The sequence below is a fragment of the Trematomus bernacchii genome, unplaced genomic scaffold, assembly GCF_902827165.1.
Source record: "Trematomus bernacchii unplaced genomic scaffold, fTreBer1.1, whole genome shotgun sequence".
Lineage (NCBI taxonomy): Eukaryota > Metazoa > Chordata > Actinopteri > Perciformes > Nototheniidae > Trematomus > Trematomus bernacchii.
Window position 1 is genome coordinate 4,716,690 of NW_022987771.1, and position 27,838 is coordinate 4,744,527.

At 41.2% G+C, this 27,838-nt stretch overlaps 1 protein-coding gene across 1 annotated transcript in view; it reads right to left on the reverse strand.

Moving 5' to 3' along the window:
* Nucleotides 1–792: 792 nt before the first annotated feature.
* The window catches only part of txnrd2.2 (thioredoxin reductase 2, tandem duplicate 2), a 37,599-nt gene continuing 10,553 nt past the window's right edge, over nucleotides 793–27,838 (reverse strand). Inside the window, 11 exon segments of the mRNA XM_034148525.1 lie at nucleotides 793–3,061; nucleotides 3,063–3,111; nucleotides 3,987–4,069; nucleotides 4,071–4,085; nucleotides 5,124–5,195; nucleotides 7,664–7,756; nucleotides 8,437–8,532; nucleotides 10,351–10,487; nucleotides 21,911–22,085; nucleotides 22,394–22,485; nucleotides 22,861–22,880. Of these exon segments, the coding sequence (XP_034004416.1) occupies nucleotides 2,960–3,061; nucleotides 3,063–3,111; nucleotides 3,987–4,069; nucleotides 4,071–4,085; nucleotides 5,124–5,195; nucleotides 7,664–7,756; nucleotides 8,437–8,532; nucleotides 10,351–10,487; nucleotides 21,911–22,085; nucleotides 22,394–22,485; nucleotides 22,861–22,880 (934 nt within the window). The 3' untranslated portion in view covers nucleotides 793–2,959.

Genomic DNA, 27,838 nt, shown 5'->3' on the forward strand with positions numbered 1-27,838 from the left:
TTGGTGCAGAGGGTTGATTGACAGGCTGCATAGCAGAGCCGCCTGTCAGCAGAGACGAGTCCGGGTCAAAGTGTGACCACCCCTTGTGACACTGCCTAATATGAGACTGAGCATATTGTAACATAAACCTGTACAGATGCACATTTACATTGGCACTGTTTGGTTCTTGGATGCCCTCATAATAAAAAAGAAAAGAAATGTAATCATCTTTTGAAAACCTTTTATACTCTTTTTGAGTCCAAAAATCTTGGTATTCAATAATACAATATCTTGTTTCAAATGCAAATATCTTTGAATATCAATTAAATGAAATTAAGAATTGTATTGTAAACAATCAAGTATAAAGTTGACCTGAAGTGATATGTAATTTCTTTTTTGAGAAATACTTCTTATAAAATATTGATACCACTCCCATGTCAGTATGGTAGATCTCAAACTAACAACCGTCAAACGTGTGAAGTCTAACCCAACAGGCTAACTGTTGCTAGCTTTAATTTCATATTGACCGTAAAAACGTGAGAGTAATATTGTAGCACTCAAAGGGCCTAGTTCAAACTGATTTGCCAGAGCTAACATTGATAAAAGTGTGAGCTAAATTACATTTTATTTATGTTAATCTTCGAAAAAACTATTCCTTTAAGTAAATTTTTAATCTTAGCATAGTTTAGGAACTGAAAACAGCACATTGACAAATTATTTTACACACACATGTGCTGTATGTCTATGTGTAAATGTACACATTCATGCGCATAAACACAATACGGATGCACGCCATTAAAATAAAACACTCAATCAGTGGACATCATTACTTTAATAGACACTCTGCATTCCAAAGTCACATTATTTTACATATACATGCATACCAAAAGCTTTAATGGAAAATTACACATCTCTATGTACACCTAGTTAAGTTGGCGGTCATGTGACATCAGGCCTGCACTCCCCAGGTTTGGGTTTTAGTGCAGGCCATCATTAGCTGGCCGCCCTGAAAGTTGAACCCTGACCCCCCGCCCCATGGTGCACAGCGGAGGCTAACTGCTCATATCTCGGACCTGGAGTGACTACAATGACAAATATCATTCAAAGAAGACAATATCATAAATAAAACTGGTTCATTTTGTGCGTGTGAGCAGGGAAAAACTGAAATGTTGACTTTAATTAAATGAATTATGTCTTCCAAATGTATTAGGTTAGTTGAAAGCAATAATATTAAGTTGACTAATATTATTAATTTAAAACGTAATATCATTGCTTCCAACTAACCTACTACAGTAATGTGAAGTCTGTTGACATAATACATTTAATTCAAGTCAACGGTTTCAGTTTTTCCCCTATACTGTGCGTCGAGCTGTGAGAAAACACAGAGGGGAAGTGGAGGGTAAAAAGCAAACAGACATTACAGTTACTCCGATGGCCTCGATCACTTCCCTCGTGTTGCCTGTGCCCACCCCAGGGTCTCTGAAGTGGCTCGTTAAGCACGGGAACACAGACTCAATTACCCTGGGCAAACACGCTGCTACCGCTCCGTCTTGTGTTGGTTGGCTCCGTCCTTCCCATAGCCACCATCCCCCCCCCCCCCTCCACCTCCACCTCCACTCCGAGTGATAGAGTCAAGCTGTTCCTGCTGAGCGGAGGTCAGGGTCCTTCAGTCAGCACCTCGGCCCTGAACAGAGCACACAGGAATCCCCCCCCAAAACCTCTCCTCCCTCCTCAGCTCTCTCTCCTCTGGCCCAAATAAACCATGGTACCTCTCCCTCTCTCCTGTTCCTCCTCTCTCCATCTCCTGGCACACTGTCACTCCCCTCATCGAAATCATTAATCAGACCGGGCAGATTAGACTTCAAATAAAAATAAACGACGCCCCTCGGCGGCCTCCTCGATTTCTGCAGCAACCCACGTTATTGACAGCCCTCCCCCTCCTCCTCCTCATTCTACTTAATAAACCCAAGATGTCATGCATATCCATCAGGTTCAACATTTGTGCAAACTGTGGGGGCCTATTACTGCTTTATTGATATAAACAACTCACCTTATCTACAAGGGTGATGACTCTTTAGGCCCAACCTGCCATCCATGTAAATACACAACAGATAGCCCTTATCAGTTTGGCACCAATAAAGCCACAGTGCTTTTCTTCAACATATCTTTTTTTTTTCTCCAAGGGATTAAAGGGATTAAATGTGCAACCTGAATGTATTCAGGCGTAAGGTTTATCCAGTTTCTACTTTCTACTGTCTTCTATTCCTGGTTGAGAAAACAAGGGGGGAATTGGAGGGCAACAGTGCCACCTTTGGGTGAGTCTGGGTAGTACAGAGCTCTGTTATCAACAGGTAGAGTTCACGCAGCTTTTGACAGCTCATGTGTGGAGTCCCACTCTATTATTTTGTGTATAGGGATGGTTAAGGGCACTAGAGGAAAAGGGAGGAGTCTCAAGCCGTGGCTCCCTGACCAGGTCTGGGGCGTCTGAGTGACAGGCGGCCCAGCGACTGTTTGTGTGTGTCCATGGGAAATGGGGCGGGGTCGCTGCGGCCCTGGGGCCATCCATCAGTGTCACGGGGGGTGGGGTTGCGGGGGTGTATGGTATGTGTCACCTCCAAGACTAATGGACAGGAAGTACAGCCGGAGAAACAACAATATTTGCAGAATATATATTCAGAAGAAAACGTTAAGAGTTCGGTTCTCGTACGAGTTCAGCTTTAATCCTGATTGATGAGACTGTTTATTTTAAAGACACGGCTCTCACTAACCTGATCTGTAACCCTCAGTAACACTTGTACCATGGGATAATCATGGTGTTCACATGATGTGTTGGTGACACTAACCTGTGTTATGATCTGGCCTACGAGGAGACGCTGTTTCAGAGAGGGGAATGTGAACCATTTCAAAAGGAGGAAGAGGAAGAGGAAGAGGAAGAGGAGGAGAGAGGAGGCTAACAGAGGACCCTGTGAGCTCTTACTGTTCAGAAGCCGAGGAGCTTAACCTCAGCAGGCCCGATAACCGTGGCGTCCAGACCGGAGCGCTTGGTGATGTTGACCTTGGTCAGCTCCTCGGCGCAGGTCGGGGTGGATGCCGACCGTCCTGCAGCCGTGGCAATATGTACGCCTCCAACACCTGACCACACACACACAACCACAACACAACACACACACACACACACACACACACACACACACACCCACACACACACCACACACACACACACACACACACACACACACACACACACACACACACCACACACACACACACACACACACACACACACACACACACACACACACACACACACACACACACACACACACACACCACACACACACACCACACCACACACACACCACACACACTGCTGTTTATCACTCTCTCATGACTGACAACTGTAGTTTTTGACATGCAGTTTTATAGTGTATACAACAATCTACTCTATGCATTACATAAATGCACAATGTTGACAATATCTGTTTTCTTTACTGCACATATTTTATATATTAATTTATTCTAGTAGTTCACAGATAAGAATGCCAGAAAAGAGTGTGTTGGCTAAAACTGGTCCTGAAGACACACAGAGTACTTTTGGGTCTTTTGTAAAGTTTACTGGGAGTGATAAATATTCAGGCAAATTCTGATCACAGACTATGCATTACAACTTTTAAAGTATTTGATATTATGAGAAAAATGCATAGAAAATGGCTACTTTATCTGCTCTCTCAGTGATGCACTTTACTCTAGACATCCCATTATACGGAGTTTCACATCTAATACTAAACTAAAACTAACTTAGAACTGTATTTTGAATTGGTGTCTTACATTTTAAAGTCTGATTTGTTGTAGTAAAGAAACTGAAATGTGTCTCTTCGAGAATGCACGACTGTTGACGGAGAAGAAATCATCCAAAACCTACAGTATATAAATATTACATTGTGACATCTTGCTGACTCTAACAAATTAACTCGACACATGTCAAATCTAGGATGAGTTAAACTTACTGGAGGCCCAAAGCGAAGCCCTGTGTGACCTCTCCTGCGTTCGGACCGGTGAAGTGCAGACCCAGGATCTTCTGGTCTCCCCCCCCGCTCACACACCACCTGAGGAGGAAAAACACTGAGTTAAAACAAGGAGCTGAAGTTTCATCTGCAAAATAACCAACGAGCAGGGACAGTAGGCGCTTTCACACCAAGTACTTTGCCGTACTTAGTTCCCAGTACTTAGTTCATGAGAACTCTTTAGCTCTGATGAACTAAAGAGCAGATTGCGTTCGAAGCTGCAGACGTCACTTCTTTTCTTCTGGTTTGAGTTTACTGGCAGGCCGCAAACAACTTCACGGTGTATACTGCCGCCCGAAGTCCCCGGAGTTGGGGTAAATCGCCAGAACGCCGACACCTTCTCATCACTCCACCGCTCCCATGTTTTTTTTTGTGTTGCCATAAGTTAGTCTCTCTCCGTTGGTGCGCTGGGCTAATGCTAATAATGCTAATGCCAGCAAATACAATGGCGGCCGAGTTTTACGGGGCGTGGTCCGCCCAGCCAATCAGAAATGGGAACCTTTTTCTCCCATGAAAGTACCTGCTCTCTAGCAGGGACTACAAAGGGGGTGAAAAGGTTCTCATGAACTAAGTTCTAGTTCCGGATTTTTTTGGTGTGAACGCAACATTTCAAGAACTATCGGAACTATACTGGGAAAAGTACTCCGGTGTGAAAGCGCCAGTAAATCCCAGAGTTTTTTTTTTATAAGGCACATTTCAGACACAAAGACAATTCAAAGAACTTTACATGAGCATTAACACACAAACAAATGACAACTAGACAATCCATTAAACAGAAAACATAGTTAAAAATCAACATTTAAAAAACAGTAGATACTACCAGAGGTGCAGTGTGACAAAGTGTAAAAATGACGTAAGAGATAAGCAGAAATGTTTTTAGCCTCAAATGAAGAAAGAAATCCTCAAGGTTGGACACAGATGGACGAATAAAAAATGGTCAGGATCACGTTCAACCTTTCAAACTATTTGACTAATTGAGCCCTTCAAAGAGTTGTTCAAACCTGACTTCAGGAGTATATTTATATAGTGTATAAAATGCGAACAATCCCCATCCCTGTACAGTTTGGTGTGCAGTTTAACCTTTAAGTAACACTGGCTGGCATCGCGCTCTGCAACAGAGAACTCCAGAGGCTTGTAGAAAGCATGGTAGACCTGCAGACAGAAAAACAGAACATACATCATATTAACAGTAGAAATAGAATAGATTGTGTAATTGTGGTCTTTACATCTCCAACCAATTTTGCACATTATGAGAATGTACAAAGGTACACAATTATAGTTTGCAGCAGTCATGATGATCTCTTCTTGTGTATATTTAGCAAGGTGATGTATTCACTTTTTTAGGAGCCACTTAATAGCTTATTGTGTCTTATATAGATCAAGACAAAACTATTAAATACATCTAAGATTAGGCAGTAGTTTTGGCCATTTTGAAAAAGTCCTAGGCTCCTCCAAACAATGTAACATACCATTTTCTAAGGACAAAAATATGTAAACTGTGCAAGAGAAATTAATAAGATATTGCCAAAGAATGAAATAAGTGCAAGTAAAATGCAGAAATAAGTCAACTACATAAATGTGAAATAGAGGAAAAGATCAAAACAGAATATGAAATGTAATGCTGTACAGTGGAATAAAATACTGCTTATTGTTATAACATATTCAAATAAATATCTACACTGTAAACAGACGTATGTGTTCTTAATATGAGTGAATCATCTTCAATTCATTGTATCTCTGAACAACTCTCACTCTCACACTGCAGTTGAAAGGCCTTATGAACACTTATACGATAATACTTTAATGGTCAGATCAAGTCTGAAATGTGACTTGCATCACAGCAGCTCCATGTGTAACATCAACACAACACACAATACATGAAAAACAAACAACAAACATTTAACATAACAGCACAATCAGTGAGAGAAAACATTTTCAAAGACCCTTTAGCGTGCATTTGATTTAGCGCTGTCTTATGAACACTTATCCAAACCACTGTATCTGAATGAGAGCATCAATGCTTGCTCGTGACGGTGATTGATTCCTAACCCCTCGCTGAAGACGAGTGTATGAGGTGTGTGTTTTATTCTGTGTGAGGTGTGTGTGTGTTTAATTCTCCGCGTGGACATGCCGACACAAGTTGTGAGGGCCGTGCAGCTGTCGGGGGCCGGTGCATGCGGCTCCTCCTCAGATCTTAGCTCCTGTCATCGCCCCACACACACACCTCCACACACACACACCTCACACACACACACCTCCATCAGGCCTCCTGCTCGCCTGCCACTCACAGCCCTAACCGTTTATCCTCGGCCTCCTGCAGGTGTTGGCGAGCATCTGGCACAGCGCTCACGTACACAAACGCTCCTAAAGTACGGAGCTGCTCGCTGTGGCCTTTGTTTGTGTCAATGTTTGTTTAGTGGTGATGGGACATTGTGTTTTTGATGCAGGTTGTGGCCACTAACACTGGCTTTGTAAATATATTTGTGTATGTGTGGCATGCAGCCGAATAGTAAAAGGTCTAAACACATGATTTAATAAAGTAAAAGTCACACTTATGGATCAATGCTGTGTTGTTATATTAGAGGCAGCGGGCCCTTTCTTAATAGAGACATATTTCATTCTACAGATTAGTAGATTCAACGTCACAATAAGTAAATTGAGGGCCTTAAAGTAGATACATAGTACCCTTTAACACACATTTTTTAAAATACAATTAAAATGTTCCACCAATCACTGATGTTGACTTTATATAATTAACCAATAAAAAAAGTCAGGCTAGTGGAGCCTCGCAGATGGGGGTGCTGCAGCCCCCTCAGCATCCCCCCCTTCCCGCGTCCCTTCGCGATGTCTCGCTGTCTCGCAGACCCCACGCAGCAAGCAGGAAATGAACCCAGCTCACACTGTCCGCTCCTCACCGCAGCGAGCCGTGCAACGTCCCGCCAACACGGCACCCAGACCCCACGCAGCATTCTCATCTGTCATTACTGGTGTCATTTTCTGGTTGCTAACAAACGCCGTTGTAACACATAAACACTGATGTTCCGCTGTAACGGTGGTGGACTCATCAGAACAGAGTGGGCGAGCTGACCAATCAGAGCACAGTGGGCTCATAGGGAGGGGGGGGGGGGCAGGAGCTCCAACAAGCCGTTTAGGACAGAGAGTGAATACACACACTATACAGAGATGCTGTATGAGAAACCAATGTGAGTTTGGAAAATTGCACAATATAAATCTATTTTAGTAGACCTCAACAATGGAATTATGATCAGTGGAAATGGCCATGACATGGGATCTTTAATGTTTAAAAGAATTTCACCAAATTGTGGGCAATTATTAAAAGATGCTACATGCAATATGGGCTTTTCTGGTGTGTAATTAAAATGTAATTGCTTTTATTACTATATCTTCTATATAGTACTTACAGTTGGAGTTAATTCATGTTAAAATGTAAATAAGTCAGAAGAAACTACCAGAATAAATCACATTTCTCTATTGCGTTTTAACTTGAAGTGTGGACATATTAAAGGATTTCACTCAAAATGCTACTAATTCATCCTGGAAGCACTCACAGTGGGAAATATACTTTTCACAGCTGTACTTTACCAACACATCTATCTCACCTCGATGCCGTCTTTCCCATGCCTCTCCTCAGCCTCTTCCTCAGAGAGACCCACACAGCCGTACTCCAGGGGGGTGAACACTGTGGTGGCCACCTGACACACACACACGAACACACACATCACAGATAACATCAAGATACAGCTGAAACAATTCGGCAACTCATGATTAGTTGTTAGACAGAACATTTATTATTAAGGTAGTCAAATGTTTATTCCACTCACTTTTAACTCAGGAAGTTATGAATACTTTTTCGTTGCGTTCCAATATTACAGAAGCGGCTAAAACATTTCTTCTGGAAACTATATAGTTCAAACCTATTATCTTGACATCAAAACGATATCAATATCATTTGAGGGTCAGTCTTTAAAGAGTTCAATGTAACGGAGGAAGGACATTTTGGAAAATGTTGATATGTTTATGAGATGACTCATCCTGAAGAGAGGCTGGATGTGTGGATACATCAGAGACTATTTAAACCACAAATAGCCAGTAATTGGCATTCAATTAATTAATAGGCTCAAAAAGCCACAAAGATAACAGCTTCAGAAAGATGGGAGGAAATCATCAGTGTGTGTGTGTGTGTGTGTGTGTGTGTGTGTGTGTGTGTGTGTGTGTGTGTGTGTGTGTGTGTGTGTGTGTGTGTGTGTGTGTGTGTGTGTGTGTGTGTGTGTGTGTGTGTGTGTGTGTGTGTGTGTGTGTGTGTGTGTGTGTGTGTGTGTGTGTGTGTGTGAGTGAGTGAGTGAGAGTGTGTGTGTGTGTGTGTGCTTCCTACATTGTCGTAGTTCATGAGTTCCGTGCCGTGACCGGCCAGTCTGCGGGCGAGAAGCTTTCCCGCTTTAACGGCCGTCGGGGTCAATTCAGGACGACCCTAAGAAAAGACACAAATCAATATACTTTAATTTATTTGGACCACAACCCATGAGATCTGGGTTTAGTTCTGACAAATGTGTTTACCTTTCTTTAACTAACCGAAAACCATTTGGTCATCCGGTTTTATCTCAAACATTTCAGACAACATACAGTAGAACTCATTGCCGAAATGCTAACACACCAACGAGTGTCAACAACTGACATAAGTGCTTAACATTTAAACCATCTAGTACTTAAAAATATATCTGGCCTTATTGTTCTGGATGTAAGCCAAAACAGACAAACACATAGAGATACACACACACTCACACACACACACACACACACACCCACACAATTGAATGGTGTAGGAAACAGTAGGGCTGCAGGGCAATTCTAAAGGCATGACTTAAAGCTGTTAAATTGCCACCCCACATCCTGTTGTCCAAAACATCCTGCGCTCCTCTGCCTGAGTGTGAGATCTGGTATTCCAGTAACTGTCATTCGTCATCGTAATGCATTTCTTGGCACTCTTCTTTGAGAGGAGAAAAATAACAAACCAGCGCGGACAAAGTGAGATATCAACCCCGCTGCTTTAAAAAACAAAAAGGAATAAAAAAAGAAAAAAGAAGCTTCCCCACTGCTGTGAAAAAGTTGACAGACATATTGGGGTGAAGCACAACTGATCAAAGGGAGCTGTCAATCAAAAAGTGTGTGTGTCATGAGGCCTGGGAGGCAGGAAGGAAGCTCACAGCTGGTCGTGGTGAAAAAACAACATTTCATGCAGCAGGTATAACTAGTATTAACATGGCTGGTTCGGCTCTGAGCTCACAGTGGTACTGCCAAGAAACACATAACAGCAGCCTAAAAAAGCTTCACTGAATACTGTCTACTAACAAGTACTAGCTGGTGGTTAATGTGTCTTATGTGAGCGCAACATTAAAAGTGTGTCATGTGAAAAAAGATGCTAACGTCTCTATGTTATCACCTTGATCAACAGGGTTCCAGTTAAGTTTTCCTTAATGGAAATTAGACTTTTGAAATGGCATTTGAAATTAAATGTAGCACCAATTGTTACGTATATGTTTTTGCTATACTGCATTCGAAAGGCATAACATAAATCCAAATAAATAACAAATAGATGGATTGAATTATTTTGAGATTCATAAAATCCTAATGTCTGAGCCTTTTAATGACTTTTGAAACATCGATTCCAGACAATTTTAAACCAACTAAGACTTTATTTTCAGATTTACTAATTCAATACCGTTTAAGACTTCGTAAGGATTCTACAAGAACTCTCAAACATTCATGGTTTTCTTTCAATCTAAAGTGTATCCTCTTTACATCTGACATACTACACATCTTTATGACCGTAACTCATTTCAAAAACCAGGTGTTTTAGTGATAGCAAACAGATTTGAAGAAAATGGAAAACTTCTTTCAGGAATTGTTAAATAGGCTAAACTTGGTCATATTGGTGGTTATGTATTCTGTTTTGAGTATAAATTGTAGAAGAAAGTGTGTGTACCACCTATTACATCCTTGACTCAAGGTTCAACAAAATCTACCACCTACAGTTTATTCGTTTGACTTCATAACATACACATTTCAGCATTCTCAGACATCATACACAATGTCTACTGAGCTGATGGGTGTTAAAGCTTCAATCCAAAATTCCTCACATAGGTAGACCAGGTGCTCAACAATGACAAGCATTTACAGAGAGTGTGAGGGATGTGGACATAACGTTTAAACTAATAATAACTAATAATTATGTGGAGTGTTTTCCAGGGCTGTTCCTGCTGTCAGTGTGGAGACTGTTGACATCACATACCTCCCCGATGTCACCGAAAGCGAAGATGTTTGGCACCGAGGTGGATTCATCAGCACCCACGATGATTTTCCCCGACTCCTTTTTGAGTTGGACGCCCAGCTTGTCCAGACCCAGAGCTTTGGTTTCAGGGGCTCTGCCTGAGGTCAAAGAAAGGAAACAACACAAGGAGAAGATTAGGTTTGAGCGCTTCGAGATTTGTCTTGGCAGATGAGAAGCGCTATATAAATTAAATTCATTATTTATTATTAGGTTACAAATGATGGAAATAGCGGTGTTGAAGAGGAGAGAGGCTATCGGCACAGTGTTCAGAAGACAGTCTGCTGGGGGTCCCCTCATTGCCAACAGAAAACTTTGTCCAAGAATTATGGAAGTCATCAAAAGCCACAATCTTGTTAAACTCTGCAATGAATCTCCCAAACTCTCCATTCAGGAACAACCAAACAATAAAGAATTGACTCTCGGTGGACTGTCTTATATAATGACAATTCTTCCAACTTTTGCTGAAACAAAAAGATGAACTGCCATCAAGTCTGATCATCAATTCATTGATCTGTTCTCCTTTTCACGACAGCAGGACAAAGAGTCTTTGGTCATGTTTAGCAAAAAAAAAAAAAATGTCCCTAGCTTTATACTGTGAAAATGCTAACATTGGTTAAAGTGCACCTATCATGCTATTTGTAGGCAATAGCATGGGTCTCAGATATATACAAATATATAAAAAACATGTCTATGAAGTGTTTTGCTCAAAACACCAAACAGATCACCCATTCTAGCCATGCCTCATATCCCTCCATTTCACTTCCTGTTTCAAAAGTGCTGATTTTGGGTATAATGCTTTAAAAAAAAAAAAATGTATTACAAAAAAAAGGAGGGGCGCTGAGCTCATGCGGGACCCGGCAGCTACTGTCTAAACTTAATACTGCCGTGATGAAACGCCATATCATGGATTATCAAGGATTCTTTCTGAAACAGTATGGAGCTCAAAGGCTTTCTCTCTTGCCGGTTATACCACAAGGTGAGTTCCTTTTTATTTCCTGCTTCTTCACACACATGCTCTCCAGTACAGGTTAGCTCTGAGTGTTAGCGATGCTAATGTAAACATGCACCGACCATATTACGCCCAAAACAGTCGGGCATTGTTTCTGATAGCAACGTTTCTGATAGGGCCGTGGGTGTAAAGCCAGCCTACATTTCCTATATTACGTCATATCGGACGCAAATCTGGATCAGCTCCGTTGTAGCCCCGTTTTTAGAGATTTGGGTACGGAGGAAAAGAGAGAGGGTTTTATTTGCTGACGCTGCGTGAGTTCTCTGACACACCGGGGACACATATTTATGTATACAAGACATCAAAAAGTGCATTTTGCATGATAGGTCCCCTTTAGTTAAATAGCACATAACTGTGCTGAGGCTGAATGGTCATAACGCAAACCATTGGACACACTTGACCTGATGATGGTGTTAGATGAAAAGTCACTTAATTCATAAAAAATGTATCCTCTGGAGACCTTAAAACTCCCACACTCTCCCTTCAAGAACAACCAAACAATAAAGAATTGACTCTCTCAATGGACTGTCTTGTATGGTGAGAATGTATTCCAACCTGACAATAAAACTAGGACAATAAACTTTTGCTGAAACAAAAAGATTAACTGCCATCAAGAAGTTGTTCAGTTTTTTTTTAAAGCAGATTATGAGTCCACAGTCATGATTAGAATGACAAAAAAAACGATGGTCACGAGCTGAGGTTATACCGTTGGCATGCTAACATTGGCTAGTCAGCAAAAAGACTGATGGAAATCTCAGTAGTTTCCCAGGTTCTTGGTCATCAACCAAAGTGTTGGACCTGATGGTGGTGCTAGATGAAAAGTCAGAGGATCACTAAATCCATTACAATGCATCCTCTGGAGACCTTGAATATCTATAGCACATTTCACTGCAATATATCTAACAGTCATCAAGATATTGAACTCAAAACCTAAACGCGCTGGTAAGGCTATAGAAAAAGAAAGCAGACCACCAAAGTCATAGGGATCTATCAATGTCTGTAGGAAATCAATCCAGTACTTATTGACATATTTCAGTCTGAACCAAAGTGGTGGACTGACATTCCTGTTCCTAGTGTGGGTAAAAGTGCCACATTTGCACTATAATAGTAGAGGACCTGTGGTTCTAGGAAGTTGGGATTACTTTGTGGAATACCTGAGTGCTAACTAGTAGCCTGACTGTAGGACTCACACAAAAGGGCCTTTGTACAATTATTCTAATCAAGCATCATTTGTTGATATTATTTTATTTTATGATCGCTGTTGTGTCTGATTGGTAATCTCACACCTTTGTATTTTCCTGTTTCCCCTTAACCAGGAACACTTAAAGGGGACCTATCATGCAAAATGCACTTTTGTACGTCTTTTATACATGAATATGTGTCCCCGGTGTTCCAGGGAACTCACCAAGTGTCAGAAAACACAACCCTCTCTATTTTCCTCCATACCCAAATCTCTGAAAAAGGGGCTGCAATGGATCTGATAAAAACTGATCCAGATTTGAACACTGTCCTGACGTCAGGACAGTGGCGCTACGGCTATTGGGCCAACTCCACCAATCAGGAGGAGACAGCCACGGACATTGCCGTTTGAAAGCGCTGGAGACGCTGTAGTACATATGCCAGGCCTGTAGATGGTGCTGTTCTGCCCTTATCTGCCCTTACAAACAGAGCAAAAAAATGTCAAATTGAGAAAAATGAGGCATGGCTAAAATGCATGATCTGTTTGGTATTTTGAAAAAAAAAAGTATAAATATGCCTTATATAGGTATGGTCCTACACTATATTATTCAAATATAGCATGATAAGTCCACTTTAACTAACATGTTTTGTAGCTTGACCTTCCTCTTTCTGTATGCTGTACCATGTGAGCTATGTACCATGTATGTTCATAAATAAAAACGTTAGTAACAAAACAAAAAAGAACATTTTAATAACATTACAAATAAGAAAATTAACAACATCTGGCCAGCTGAGCAGGAAGTGATGAGCAGCTGGGCGTCGGTTCCCATCGGCCCCCCGCGGACACCCAAAGGTGTGACTCCTGACACTTCCTGGGGGACGGGTGACTGATGCTGTCGACACTGAGTCTCTATGGTGACGGGGCATGGACCACTCACCCCCCCCCCCCCCCCTCGTCTCCATAGCTCCACACAACCAGGCTGGGTAGCATAATAAACACCCGGCTCTGAGCTACCCATGTAGATGCTATCGGACAGCAAAAATAACAAACCCCCGAGACCCTTTTCCTGGCTGGAGCCGAAGAACAACGCCCCCCACCCCCTCCCCTCTTTTTAAACCAGGGGGGGGGGGTTCAGGGACCTGCAGAGCTCCACAGCATGGGTGGCTGAGAGAGGGGAAGTGAGGCATTCATGACCAATTCCCCAAAGAGAGACCTCTAAATATTTTTCTTCTCCTAAACGTCCACAACTCTGGAACGCACTGCATATACATGTCATTCTCTCACTGGCACACTAATAGAGGATTGAAGTGGAATTTAGCTATTTGGATTTAGAAATTGAATTGTTGCCCGGTACTTTTGTTTCAATTATATATATTAAAAAAAACAGGAATATATTCCAGAATACCCCTTAGATTAAATAAGAGTGGTTGGGGATACTGCCATGAAGATATCCCTTTCATTACCTTTACAAGTATATATAAAATGGCTGTTATCACATAAAATACATCTTCATACCTTATGTGAATATAAAATAGGATGTTTTTATTTCATCATTATTCATTTATACATTATTTATCTGTTAATATAGCATTACACTTCCTGCTGCTGAGGGCCAAGAGATGTAGGATTGAGCTCCAGGATACATTTAATAAGTGGATCTTTAATATATAGGGTCAAAAATTAAACTCCATAAGATTTGAACACATTAATGAAGTCTTAAAACTGCATATGAATGATTTATACATGTGTTTTGATGTCAATAAATACTTTATTACACATGTTAGGTGTGTTTGTGTGTAATTACTTGTAAAAAAATATCCTCACAGGTTTATTATACTGTGTTATCAATTATGTATACATTAGTTACATCATAAGATATATTAACTCATGACGAATACAATATAGTGTGTTATAAACAATGCATGTGTTTTTATCTACCTCGCTGAACTAAAAGGCTTTTCATTAAATGGATTTTGAGTCCAATAAAGTTCTACACTCTGTTGAGGCTTTACCTCCCTGACTGAAACACTTTATTTTCTTCTTTGATCATTTTGAGTTACAGCATCAGTTACTGGAAAAATATCCCTATCAGTGAATCAGAGTGTTAAGTATAGACTTTCTCTTTAAATCTGGCCTTCCTGTCTGCAGCTCCACTCTCTGCTGTACTGTAGCACCGACCAAAGATCCATTGTGAGGCGAGGACACAACAACAGTGAGCTGACTGATAAGAGACCGAGCTGGGACACACACACTCGGTGACACACACACAGTGACACACACACAGTGACACACACACAGTCACACTCAGTGACACACACACAGTGACACACAGTGACACACAGTGACACACACAGTGACACACACACACACACAGTGACACACACACACACAGTGACACACAGTGACACACACACACACACAGTGACACACACACAGTCACACTCAGTGACACACAGTGTCACACACACACAGTGTCACACACACACAGTGTCACACACACACAGTGTCACACACACACACACACACACACACACACACACACACACACACACACACACACACACACACACACACACACACACACACACACACACACACACACACACACACACACACACCACACACACACACACACAACACACACACACACACACACACACACACACACACACACACACACACACACACACACACACACACACACACACACACACACACACACACACAAGCTGTTGTGACATTTAGAGGAAGCTTCTGGACGGCTAGCCACAACAACCGTCCATAAGTTGTAATGAGAGCTTATCTGATCAATCAAATGAACAAAGACAAAAGGAGTAAATGTGAGGGAGGTGTGTCTTCGGGGAATAGATCGTACATGATGCCAAAAAATGATTACGTGTTCTATTTCAGGCCAAAAAGTATTTAAAAAAAACTTGTAGCGTCTGTGCTTAATAAAGCGTGTCTGGAAAAGAAAATTGGAAATGTCAAACAACCTCATTGCAGTGCATTTGTTCTATGAATAGTTTGGAGTGTTTTAGTAACACTCCTGTAGTATTTTTGACTTTTGATTTTAATTATTTAGAATATTTTATTCATATTTTTTTTTTATTGTTAATTCTCTTTTCCACTTTTTAAAGTTTTTTAAGTAATGTCTGAACACAATTCTGCTTCTGTAACGAAATAACTTCCCACATTGGAATCAATAAAGTATCTATCAATCTAGAAATGGGAAGGGTCACCACCTTGTAACTTCTGATGTAATTTTACTAAGTTTTCGTGATGTTATCCTACAAAAAAAGACAATTTCTGCCAATTTGATTATTTAAAGGGGACCTATCCCGCAAAATGCACTTTTTTATGTCTTTTATACATGACTATGTGTCCCCAGTGTGTCGGGGAACTCACGCAGCATCAGAAAATAAAACCCTCTCTCTTTTCCTCCGTACCCAAATCTTTTAAAAACGGGGGTACAACGAGCGGATACAGATTTGCTGCCGATCTGACGTCAAATCGGCGGCAGACCCGCAGAAAGTTGCTATCAGAAACAATGCCTGACGTGTTTTGGACGTAATTTTGTCTTTATTTACATTAGCAAGCATCGCTAACACTCAGAGCTAACCTGTACTGGAGAGCACATGTGTTTAAAAAGCAGGAAATAAAAAATGGCTACAATGGCTGATCTGTTTGGTATTTTAAGCAAAACACTTCACAGACATGTTTTGTATAGGTATGGGCCTACAATATATTTTTCCAATATAGCATAATAGGTCCCCTTTAATAAAAGAGATTTCTAAGTGTTTCCAAGTGGGTGGGGCTCAATTGGAAAACGGTAGTACCATGTGCCTTTTCATACTAATCAATCAATCAATAACTAATCTTCAGCTACATTTATATTCAAATGTGAATACAGTTGTAGAGCTGTGTGCTTATGTTGTCACTCCTTTTCTATCTAATCTGATCAAATCACACCTTTACAGTTCTTGAAGCAGATTATCTTACTTTTTGATTATAAATGTATGAATAAATACAAGTTTAAGATGTCTTGTTTCAAACCTTAACTGACTGTTGCTTGTTCAAGATTAAGGTTAAGTGTACAAATGTTGATTGTTATATTGGACATTATAAGTTTATGGCTTTGAACTCAGAAATGTATGAAAGCTCAAAATGAAAAAGGGACAATGCTTTAAAAATAATATCATAATAGAAAAACTTATTTTTAACTCTTTTCTCTAGCTAACACTTTTTATTTAGCTTAACTTTACTGTGTTTACTTCATATTATTGTATACCCATTATGCACAAACACCTATGCTATGCCACGATACCACAAATAGGTATAATGTTTATTTTACAGGATCATTTTCACAAAGCTTACTACTTTTCAAAGAGTTTTAAATCCTGACAATGCTACAACAACAACGCTGATATTTAGTAACTTGCCGTAACCATCAAAATCTCAAATACAGGAATAACAACGTCTGTTTTCTGTCACTTCAAATGTAATTTCCCAACAAAACCCACAGCGTAACACAGGCAGGAGATCGACACCCAGTGATGTCATCAGCAACTTGTAAAACGCAGACAGACAAATGTCTTTTAAAGAAACTAGGAAATGTGAAAATCTAATGACATCCTTCAGTACTGTAGAGCGCAGAGAGGAGGAAGACTAATGCGTCCACTGTCCGCATGCAGACAGGAAGTGTGGAAATGTTGTGTTTCCTGCCGTGTTTCTGCTGGCACACCTGGCCAGGGGAGCGGCCCTGAGGCCAGGAAGGAGCAGGGGAAAGGTGGAGGGAGGCAGGGCGTTAAAGAAGGATGTTTCAAGAGGAGGAGAGGGAGAGCATGGGAAATGCATAAAGCAGGATTGGGAAATATGGCATTAAAACTGAAAAGGGAGATGGGTTGATGACATGTGACGCTTGTCTCAAAATACTGAATGTGCTCTTTCAATATCAGAGTAGCACATGATAACAAAGGCCCTACGTAGCTGTGTACCTAACCGGATGTTTGATTACCTGGAAGAGCATCAGGACTGTTTTAGGCATGACAGCTATGTGATTAACATGATGATTCAGCCTCTATGGAGATAGACATACAGTATGACTGTCATGTTTATTGCTTACGCAGGCCTTAGCTAATCTGAACTAAACATTGAATACTGCTTTGAACCAGTATTCCTCCATCTTGTGACTGTAACACTCTCTTGTATATCAGCATGTCAAGAGGCGCAGTACTTTACCCGTACTTTTCCCGTTTAGTTCCGATAGTTCCTGGGATTTTGCGTTCACACCAAAAAGAGAACTTAGTTCATGAGAACTTTTACCCCCTTTTTAGTGCCTGCTAGAGAGGTGGTACTATCCTGGGGAGAAAAAAGTTCAAATTTCTGATTGGCTGGGCGAATTGCAAACCACGCCCCGTAAAACTCTGAAAAGTTTTGTGAAGCCGCCAATGTATTTTCTGGCATTAGCATTATTAGCATTAGCATTAGCCCAGCGCACCAACGGAGAGAGAATAACTTATGGCAACACAAAAAAAAACATGGGAGCGGTGGAGATGAGGAGGTGTCGGCGTTCTGGCGATTTACTCGGAAGCCAGTCCCCAACTCCGGGGACTTCCGGCCGGGGACTTCGGGTGGCAGTATACGCCGTGAAGTTGTTTGCGGCCTGCCAGTAAACCCAAAGCAGAAGAAGAAGAAGTGACGTCAGCGGCTTCATTTGCGTAATCTTCCCTCAGGGAATTTATTCCGGTGTGAACGCGATCGGCTCTTATAAGTTCCATGGGGGGTACTAAGTGCTGGGAACTAAGTACGGCAAAGTACTTGGTGTGAAAGCGACTATGGACAATATTCGGGGAACTATTTGTCCCATGCAGCTGTGTGTGATGACTACTTCCATTCTTGCAAGGATAATAAATACATGTATTCGGATATTGAAGCTCAAGCCGGTGACGAGTGATTATTTTTTTCCTAACAGATTCTGTATCAGTTTTAAACATGGAGATGGAGGCAGCTCAGGCACATGAACGGTGACCGTGCCTTTCAGGTGGAACTCTCTCCCTATCCGCTCTGCAGTCTCTGTAGAAGCTTTTAAAAAACTACTGAAGACCTATCTTTTTACATTGGCTTTAGTTTCTATTTGAAATGTGTGTGATGTGTTCTGTTATTACGTTTGTTCCTTTCAGGACTCCACGTGGTCTGTGTTTTGTTTTTATGTCGACCTTACATTTCTGCCTCGTGGTTATTGTATTCATGTTTCTGTGGTCTTCATTTGAACTTTTGTTCTTACTTGTGAAGCACTTTGTGAAATTTGTATTGTTATTATTATTATATTATTATGTACAGGCTAGTAAAAAGTCAAAGAGCAGATTGCATCGTTTGAAAAAAAAGAAGTAAGAGGCTGAGTGAAAATACAAATACATCCTCGGACACAAAATCCGACAAAGACCTTGAACGTGCACCCAGTGAGGCCAGGAAGGAGCAGGGGAAAGGTGGAGGGAGGCAGGGTCCGAAAGAAGGATGTAGCAGGCAGCGGTGATACTGTCCCCGGTCCCCTCTGGCCTTTAATAACTCCACAGGGGCCCGAGACCCCGCCTGGCCCCTAGTGTAAGGTCACAGTAAAGGGAAGTGGCCTTGGTCTCATAACTCCTGCTCGCTCACATCAAAGAGCAGGAGTTACTGCTTCTCTCTGACTGTATGGGAACAAAAGGGGGCTCGAATACAGTCCTCACGGCACACTAATATAAGGATATTTGTGTGTGAGTTATGACTTAATTTGCGACAGTTTTGAATTTAAAGTTGTGGTGATTAAACTGATGATACTATGGGACAAACTAAGAATGATTCATAATAATACATATATTAATAATGGCTGCATTTTATATAGAAGAGGCTTAACATGTTAGTATTTTAATATTTTTGTGATTTATTTTTAATATTTTTTATGTTAATTATTATCCCCCGTAATATTATAATTATATTTGTGTATTTGAATTTCATTTTTTATTTATTATTATGAATTATTATTATTTTTTTTCTTCATGTTAAAAAATGCTTTTGGATTTAGGGCTTACCTTAAGAATTCAGACTATAAATACATGCCTCTTTGTTTTGTTTAAACTACACTACTTGTAAAGAAATGAGTCGGTGTCATGTCAGTCTAAGATACTTGAACGTTTGGTTCACTGTTGATTGAAATCAAAACTAGTTTGCCAGGTACAAAATGTCAAGTTCTGTGTTGAGTTGCTATGAAATCTTTAGCTGTAAAGATAGGAAACATCAGGCCTGCAGCATCTCACGCACATCAGAGCACCTTCTGACACTGACACATGCTCTCATATCACTCTCAGCTGCACTCTCACGCTGAGACCATGTGGGAATTGAGCTACGGGAGGGAAGAACCAACGTCATTCCTCCTGCAGGGTCACACACATCCTTGTCGCTGTCACACGCATAGAGCAAGAGAAAAGACCCTCATCCCTCCTACCCCCCTCCCCACAACACTCAAAGTGACAGTATGTGCCCTGGAAAGGCCTTGTAGTCAGATTCTCAGAAGAACTGCACTCTCTTTAAAGGTCCCCTATTATACTGTTTTTCATCAATATATTACAGGTCTCAGATATATACAGAACATGTCTCTGATTGGCTGAAACACCAAACAGATCATTGCAGCATCCCATAATCCCCTCTGTTTCAGCCCTGTTTCAAAAGTGCTGATTCTCTGTCTGTTACTTTAGATGAAAATAAGGAGCCCCTCCCCACACCCCTCTGAGAGATATTTGGTTACAAAGAACACAATGGTGCTCTAGGAGGAGATTCAGGTGATATGGTGGGGGGGGGGGGGGTTACCTTGGTTGCTGATTGGCTAAAGCCAAAACATCGTTATGACATCATAAAGTGTCCAAAATCTGATCAGCTCATTTTCAGACAGGTTTTTATAGAAATGGATCAGGACAAAAAGAGAGAGAATCTTTGTTCCTGAAACTTTCAGAGTCTCTTTACACAGAGGGGACACATGTTGATGTAGAAGAGACATGAACAAGTGGATTTTGCCTAATAGGTGACCTTTAAAAGCTCCAGTGTGCCTAACAGAAGTTCCCTCCATTGTTACTGCTGGTGGAAAGAGAATAAGGATGAGATGGAGGAGGATGAGGATGAGGATGAGGAGGGCTGGTGGTTATGGAGGGCCGCGGGCAGGGATGGCAGTGACAGATGCAGGGTTGGTTTCCGCAGGGCTGGCACAGGCAGGAAGTCCCAGAGAGGGAGAACAAAGAGGGGGACGCGGTGACCCTGTGCCTGGGTGCATCCTGCCCCCCAAGCAGAGAGCCACGCTGGGTGATTAACACTTCCCCCGGCCAGGCCCATCACTCAGGCGTTATTACGTTGTTTTGATTCCTCTGCTATCTGCTGAAACCGCACTCTATTGAGGATGACAGTGAAATTGATGGTGGCAGGGAGTACTGGCACACCGCTGTTTATATTTCAGGGAGATATAGGAAACAATATGGCTGGTGTTTCACATGATGTACCAGAAGAGGTATTACAAACTGGGGTTAAGGAGTCCCTTGTTGTACTCCATCAGGTCACCTTCACTACAGACGTTTACAGTTCAGTCGTTTGAATACCTTGTCATAATAAAAATAAATGTGCCGGATTAATTAATCAGACTCAAGCATCTGTCGGATAGTCCAAATCCAGTCTCAGGTCGGAGTCATGTCTCTATTTGGTAGAGACAAACCAAAAAGCCTAGTCTACACATGCACAGGTAAATGTTTTTGTTTATGTTGTAGTTCCCCAAATGCATAATTTGTGATGCCTCACAGAACCATATAACTGTGTAACACTCTGAAGTTACAAGCTAAACATCTTCACCCGAGCTGGAGTTTCCCAAAAGCTCCATTTGGTGTGGATGAAAGCTCAAACCGCATGGAGCTCATTCAAGTTAAAGTCGTGAACAACAATTTTCATTAAAAGCTATGTTGGTATTGCATTGAAGAAATGCCTGACACTGCCTGTTCAATACATTTTCTTATTTGCCTGTATTTGATTTTTCTCTTAATATGTTTAGCTCCAAAACACCAAGCCAAATTCATTACAAGTGAAAACCTACTTGGCCATAAACCTCATTCTGATTGTGATTCTGAAGTCTAGTGCCAGTAAGCAACACAATGATCCTATACCACTTCAGCTTTCTCCTATAATCGAACCTGATCCCTGTAAACTCCTTATACAGAGTGGGAAAAAGGTTCCTTAAGCATCACACTTAAATATTTCATTCTTACATATCACCAAATCAGGCACACACACACACACACACACACACACACACACACACTCACCAACTGCCCACAGCACAGAGTCGTAGGTGTCCTTGTGTTCGCTGCCTGTGTGTGTGTCGGTCCAGGTCACCTGCAGAGCTCCTGAGGACAGCTTGTCCACTCTCTTAGGGACACACTCCTTCACAAACTTGGTCCCATATGCTTCCATGTAGTCCGTCACTAGACCTGCCATTTGCTGCAGAAACCAGAAGAAAACATTCAATAAAAAAACGTCAGAAATCACTGTTAGGATGTAGAATGTCTTCATTTACATTATTTAATGTCATATTCTGTTCTTGTACATATCCTATATTCGATTGACATGTATATAGACTTTTTGCACTACTTCTTAGTTTGTATTTTATTATATATGTTGCATTGTTGGAGGAGCTCAGGTCAGAATAATTTAATTGCCATTTCTAAACTGTAGCTTTGTGCATATGACAATAAAACCTTTGAATCTTTGAATGTTGAATCTTGAAACTGTAGTTCAGGGAGCAATACCTGATCAAACCCCCGGAGGGCGATGCTGCGGACCATCACTGTGGCGTCCAATCCAATGCCTGTGAGGAAGCCGGCACACTCCAGAGCCACATCTGAGCAACAGAAGGTTCAGGAATACTCAACTTTTTTTTCGAAGTTTGCATGTACAAAAGCACCTGATGTTAGACTACAATAAAAAGACTCATAGTAGCTCATAAAGAATAAGAAAAAACAGACACGGAGGCGTAAATAAAACAAGATAATGGTTAAATTACATTAAAAAAAAAAATCACGTTTGTTAATTTTTGCTTACCACATGGCCATAAAGTATCTCTGACTGACTGGTTTTGGTGTAAACTGCAGATTTGAGACACAACAAGTGCTAAGGGTTATTCAGAAATACTGGTCTATTGATTACATTTGTATTAAGTTCATAACTTTACTGTTTCTCTACCGATTTTACAAGCTCTCTGGCAGACAAAGGATACAGCTAGCTCCAACCACAAGCCTGCAAAACAGAGATAAAGACAAGCTGTTAGCCAAACCGACAATACAATAAAAACTACATTTCATCATTTGTGCAGCACACTTCGGCCAAATAAAATACAGCACGTCCAAAGTTGAAAATGTTTTATTTTAAAGTGGACCTATCATGCTATATTTGAATAATATAGTGTAAGACCATACCTATATAAGGCATATTTATACTTTTTTTTTTTTCAAAATACCAAACAGATCATGCATTTTAGCCATGCCTCATTTTGCTCAATTTGACATTTTTTAGCTCTGTTTTTGCAAGGGCAGATTCAGTGAGAACAGCACCATCTACAGGCCTGGCATATGTACTACAGCGTCTCCAGCGCTTTCGAACGGCAATGGCCGTGGCTGTCTCCTCCTGATTGGTGGAGTTGGCCCAATAGCCGTAGCGCCACCGTCCTGACAGTGTTCAAATCTGGATCAGTTTTTATCAGATCCGTTGCAGCCCCTTTTTTAGAGATTTGGGTATGGAGGAAAATAGAGAGGGTTGTGTTTTCTGACACTTGGTGAGTTCCCTGGAACACCGGGGACACATATTCATGTATAAAAGACGTACAAAAGTGCATTTTGCATGATAGGTCCCCTTTAAGTTAGAGAGGTGATGAATATTAAAATGTCATAACCTTAGAGGGAGGTGAGGATGAGTGAAGAACATGGGACAGTAAGAGGTGTATGTATGTGTGTCTGTAAGGTACGTTTATTTATATAGCACATGTTCAGACACAGAGGCAATTCAAAGTGCTTTACCTCATCAGTAACACTTAATAAGAAGACAACAGAAAGGAACACAATAAATAAACATAATGGAATAACAGATTCATAAAAACCCATGCATACAAGAGATACAGAATAGTTTAAAAACAACATTGTAAATACAGTAGGTGCTAAAACAAGTTAAAAGACTTCTGGGTAAGCAGCTGAAAAAAGTAGTGTTTTTAGCCTCGACTTAAAAGAACTCAGCGTTAGTGAAGTGTGAGTGTGTGTATGTGTGTGTGTGTGTGTGTGCATGTGTGTGTGTGTGGTCCAGGTGAATCACACTTCTAATGCAGCCCTGAGATGTGCAGGAGGCTAATTGCCATCGTTTAGGCTAATCCCTGCAGATGTTCAGGGCTCAGGGCCACACATCATCGGCTGAGTGATGTCCGTCTCCCTCCTCTCCCCCCCAGATCTCCCTCCTGACATCTTGACATCCTCCATGCTAACACAAACCACTAAAAGCCCGCTGCCCGTTTTCTCTGCGACGGTGTAATGCACAGCTGCACTTAGCACGTATTGTGTTGAGGCTTAAGGAAGATTAGTCAAAGAGCTTTAGCTTGATAGTACACTTTCATCACTGTCTCCTTTCCCTCAGATATCTCTCTGTGTCATTGTACGAACACACAGTCTGTACAGCTGCTGCATTTGACATCTAAAAGAAGACGCTATGGATCCTTTACGATCCCTCTGACCCCGGGTAACAATGGGGACATTTAGGGGGCAGACGGTTCATGAAAAAACTGATACTTAAGGCCGCCTATGGACACTCAAAAATACTGAGAGTCTCTGCACTACTTTGAAAACAAATGTAATAACCAATTCTGTAGTTTCTGATGAAAGAAAGATTAACTTATTAACCGTCTATTTTGTGGTTTTTTCTGTTGTTGGTTTGCTACAGTTGGTAACATTAATTAATAAACAAAGCAATGTTTGCTGAAACTGGCACCATATATTGAGAGTAGTACATGATACAGATAATATATTTAAGCAATAGCTCACGACAGGCCGTGGTATATGCTCATTATATCACAGCTAAGGGGCGTGGTTCGGCCCGACGCGAAGCGGAGGGTCGACAACCCCCTTAGCTGTGATATAATGAGCATATATCACGGCCTGAAGTGAGCTATTGCTTTTATAAAACGGTTACCAAGTGTGGCAATATGAAAGAAAAATACACACTCTAATTTAAATAGTTTTTATTAGTAAATAATGATGTTCAAAATAAAATAGTCCGTCCGTTGCCTTCTGCACGAAACATAGTGCGAGGTGGTTGCTATGCAACAACACTAACAACAGCTAGCGAACATATTAGACAGAGAGCGTTGATCCATTATTTGGCTATTTATTTACATTAATGTGTATGTTGCCGTTTATTGTGCACTCACTGAAAAACTGTCCAGCATCAGTAGCATGGCTTACGTGGTTACTTGTATAGGCTGAGGTTGTTCTAGGCTGTTGCTTGGCGTGGCGAGAATATTGCTCCACTTTCTCCGGTCCCCGAGATTCGGCTTCCAGTAGCTCTGGAGAGAGCTTTCGCACCTGTGGCCACTAACGGTCATAATTTCTCTGCTTTGTTTCAAGACCCGCATCAGAAAGCTTTTGAATGGTGATACTTTTCCAGTTGGTCGACCTGCTCTTCACGTAGCTCTACATGTCGTCGTTTAGGTGCTTTTTGTTCTGGAGTTAGGCACTCCTCAATCCACTCCTCCATAGTAAGACACCCCCCCCCCCCCGGAGGTCGAAGTTAATCTTAAATGTTTTTGCGGACCTTTTTGATTACAGATTTGAAAACATCGTTGCTCGCTTTAAAAGTAGCACAATTCATTATGTCAAACCTTGGAAAGTATCTAAATATCCCTGCCCTAATGCCAAAGGAACTGCACACTGAATATGTTTTTGTGCCGTTTGATGTCTATGTCTGGACCGTTGCGTAAAAAGGAGGGTTTCTGCTCCGTTACTTCTCCGCTGCTTTCTTGTTCCAGTTTGAAAAGCAAACTGCAAGCAGTTTGCTTTTCGGCCCAACTGTATACTGTTTATCTCAGACGCGGAGGGTTACTGAGTTGTTGTGAAAAGTAACTTACAATTCTACCCGTGGTATACGCTCAGTATACCACGGCTAAGAACCAATCAGATTGCTTGATTTTACTTGTCCGTTTTATAATACATTTTATAAAACGGACAAGCCAAATCAAGCAATCTGATTGGTTCTTAGCCGTGATATACTGAGCGTATACCACGGGTAGAATTGTAAGTTACTTTTCACAACAACTCAGTATCCCTCCGCGCCTGAGAAAAACAGTATACAGTTGGGCTGAAAAGCAAACTGCCTGCAGTTTGCTTTTCAAACTGGAACAAGAAAGCAGCGGAGAAGTAACGGGGCAGAAACCCTCCTTTTTACGCAACGGTCCAGACATAGACATCAAACGGCAAAAACATATTCAGTGTGCAGCTCCTTTGGCATTAGGGCAGGGATATTTAGATACTTTCCAAGGTTTGACATAATGAATTGTGCTACTTTTAAAGCAAGCAACGATGTTTTCAAATCTGTAATCAAAAAGGTCCGCAAAAACGCTATCGACCAATCAGATTGCTTGATTTGACTTGTCCGTTTTATAAATATATTTACATTTCTTCCGTTACGAAACAAACTTACAGAGCATAAGATGGAAACATTTAAGATTAACTTCGACCTCCGGGGGGGTCTTACTATGGAGGAGTGGATTGAGCAGTGCCTATATCTCCAGAACAAAAAGCACCTAAACGACGACATGCAGAGCTACGTGAAGAGCAGGTAGACCAACTGGAAAGGTACCACCATTCAAAAGCTTTCTGATGCGGGTCTTGAAACAAAGCAGAGAAATGATGACCGTTAGTGGCCACAGGTGCGAAAGCTCTCTCCAGAGCTACTGGAAGCCGAATCTCGGGGACCGGAGAAAGTGGAGCAATATTCTCGTCACGCCAAGCAACAGCCTAGAACAACCTCAACCTATACAAGTAACCACGTAAGCCATGCTACTGATGCTGGACAGTTTTTCAGTGGGTGCACAATAAACGGCAACATACAAATTAATGTAAATAAATAGCCAAATAATGGATCAACGCTCTCTGTCTAATATGTTCGCTAGCTGTTGTTAGTGTTGTTGCATAGCAACCACCTCGCACTATGTTTTGTGCAGAAGGCAACGGACGGACTATTTTATTTTGAACATCATTATTTAATAACAACAACTATTTAAATTAGAGTGTGTATTTTTCATTCATATTGCCACACTTGGTAACCGTTTTATAAAAGCAATAGCTCACTTCAGGCCGTGATATATGGCCATTATATCACAGTTAAGGGGGTTGTCGACCCTCCGCTTCGCGTCGGGCCGAACCACGCCCCTTAACTGTGATATAATGGCCATATACCACGGCCTGTCGTGAGCTATTGCTTAAACATTACATGTCATTTGTTAGACGCTTTTATCCAAAGCGACTTACATACATTCAGTACTGTGGACAATCCCCACAGGAGACATTTGAGGTGAAGTGTCTTGCCCAGGGACACAACGACATGCTGACTGCAGTGGGACTCGAACTTGGTATCCCCTGATTTGAAGTCCAGCACACTCACCACTGAGCCACAGCCTCCCACTCCCACATATATATTCAGGGTTCCTGCAGGTTTCGCCAACTCAAATTTAAGACTTTTTAAGACCTTTTTAAGACCACTTCGAATAGAATTTAAGACCTATTTCACGGCAAGAAAGTATGAAGGAAAATTGCTATGAAAGAAGAAATACGTCCCATAATTACTTACAAATCAAATGTATTCATGTTCAACATAAGAACAATGACTGAACATAACAGCATAACAGTACAGAACTGTGTTAGACAAAAAGTGTGTATGTGTCTCTGTGTGTGCTTGTGTGTGTGTTAGGGCTGTGCAATTAAATCGTATTTTAATCGCAATTACGATTTTGGCCTGCCACAATTACAAAAACAACATAATCGAAAAAAAACTATTATTTTGCTTTGCTAGGTTGTGACAGTGCACTACAACATATTTGATCTAATTAATTTTAGTCTAATTTATTTTTATTTATCATATTTATATATGTTTAGTAGCTTGTGGAAGTGCGCTCCAAAATATTTGTTGATCTTGTTTATTGGTATTTATTATTTATTTAA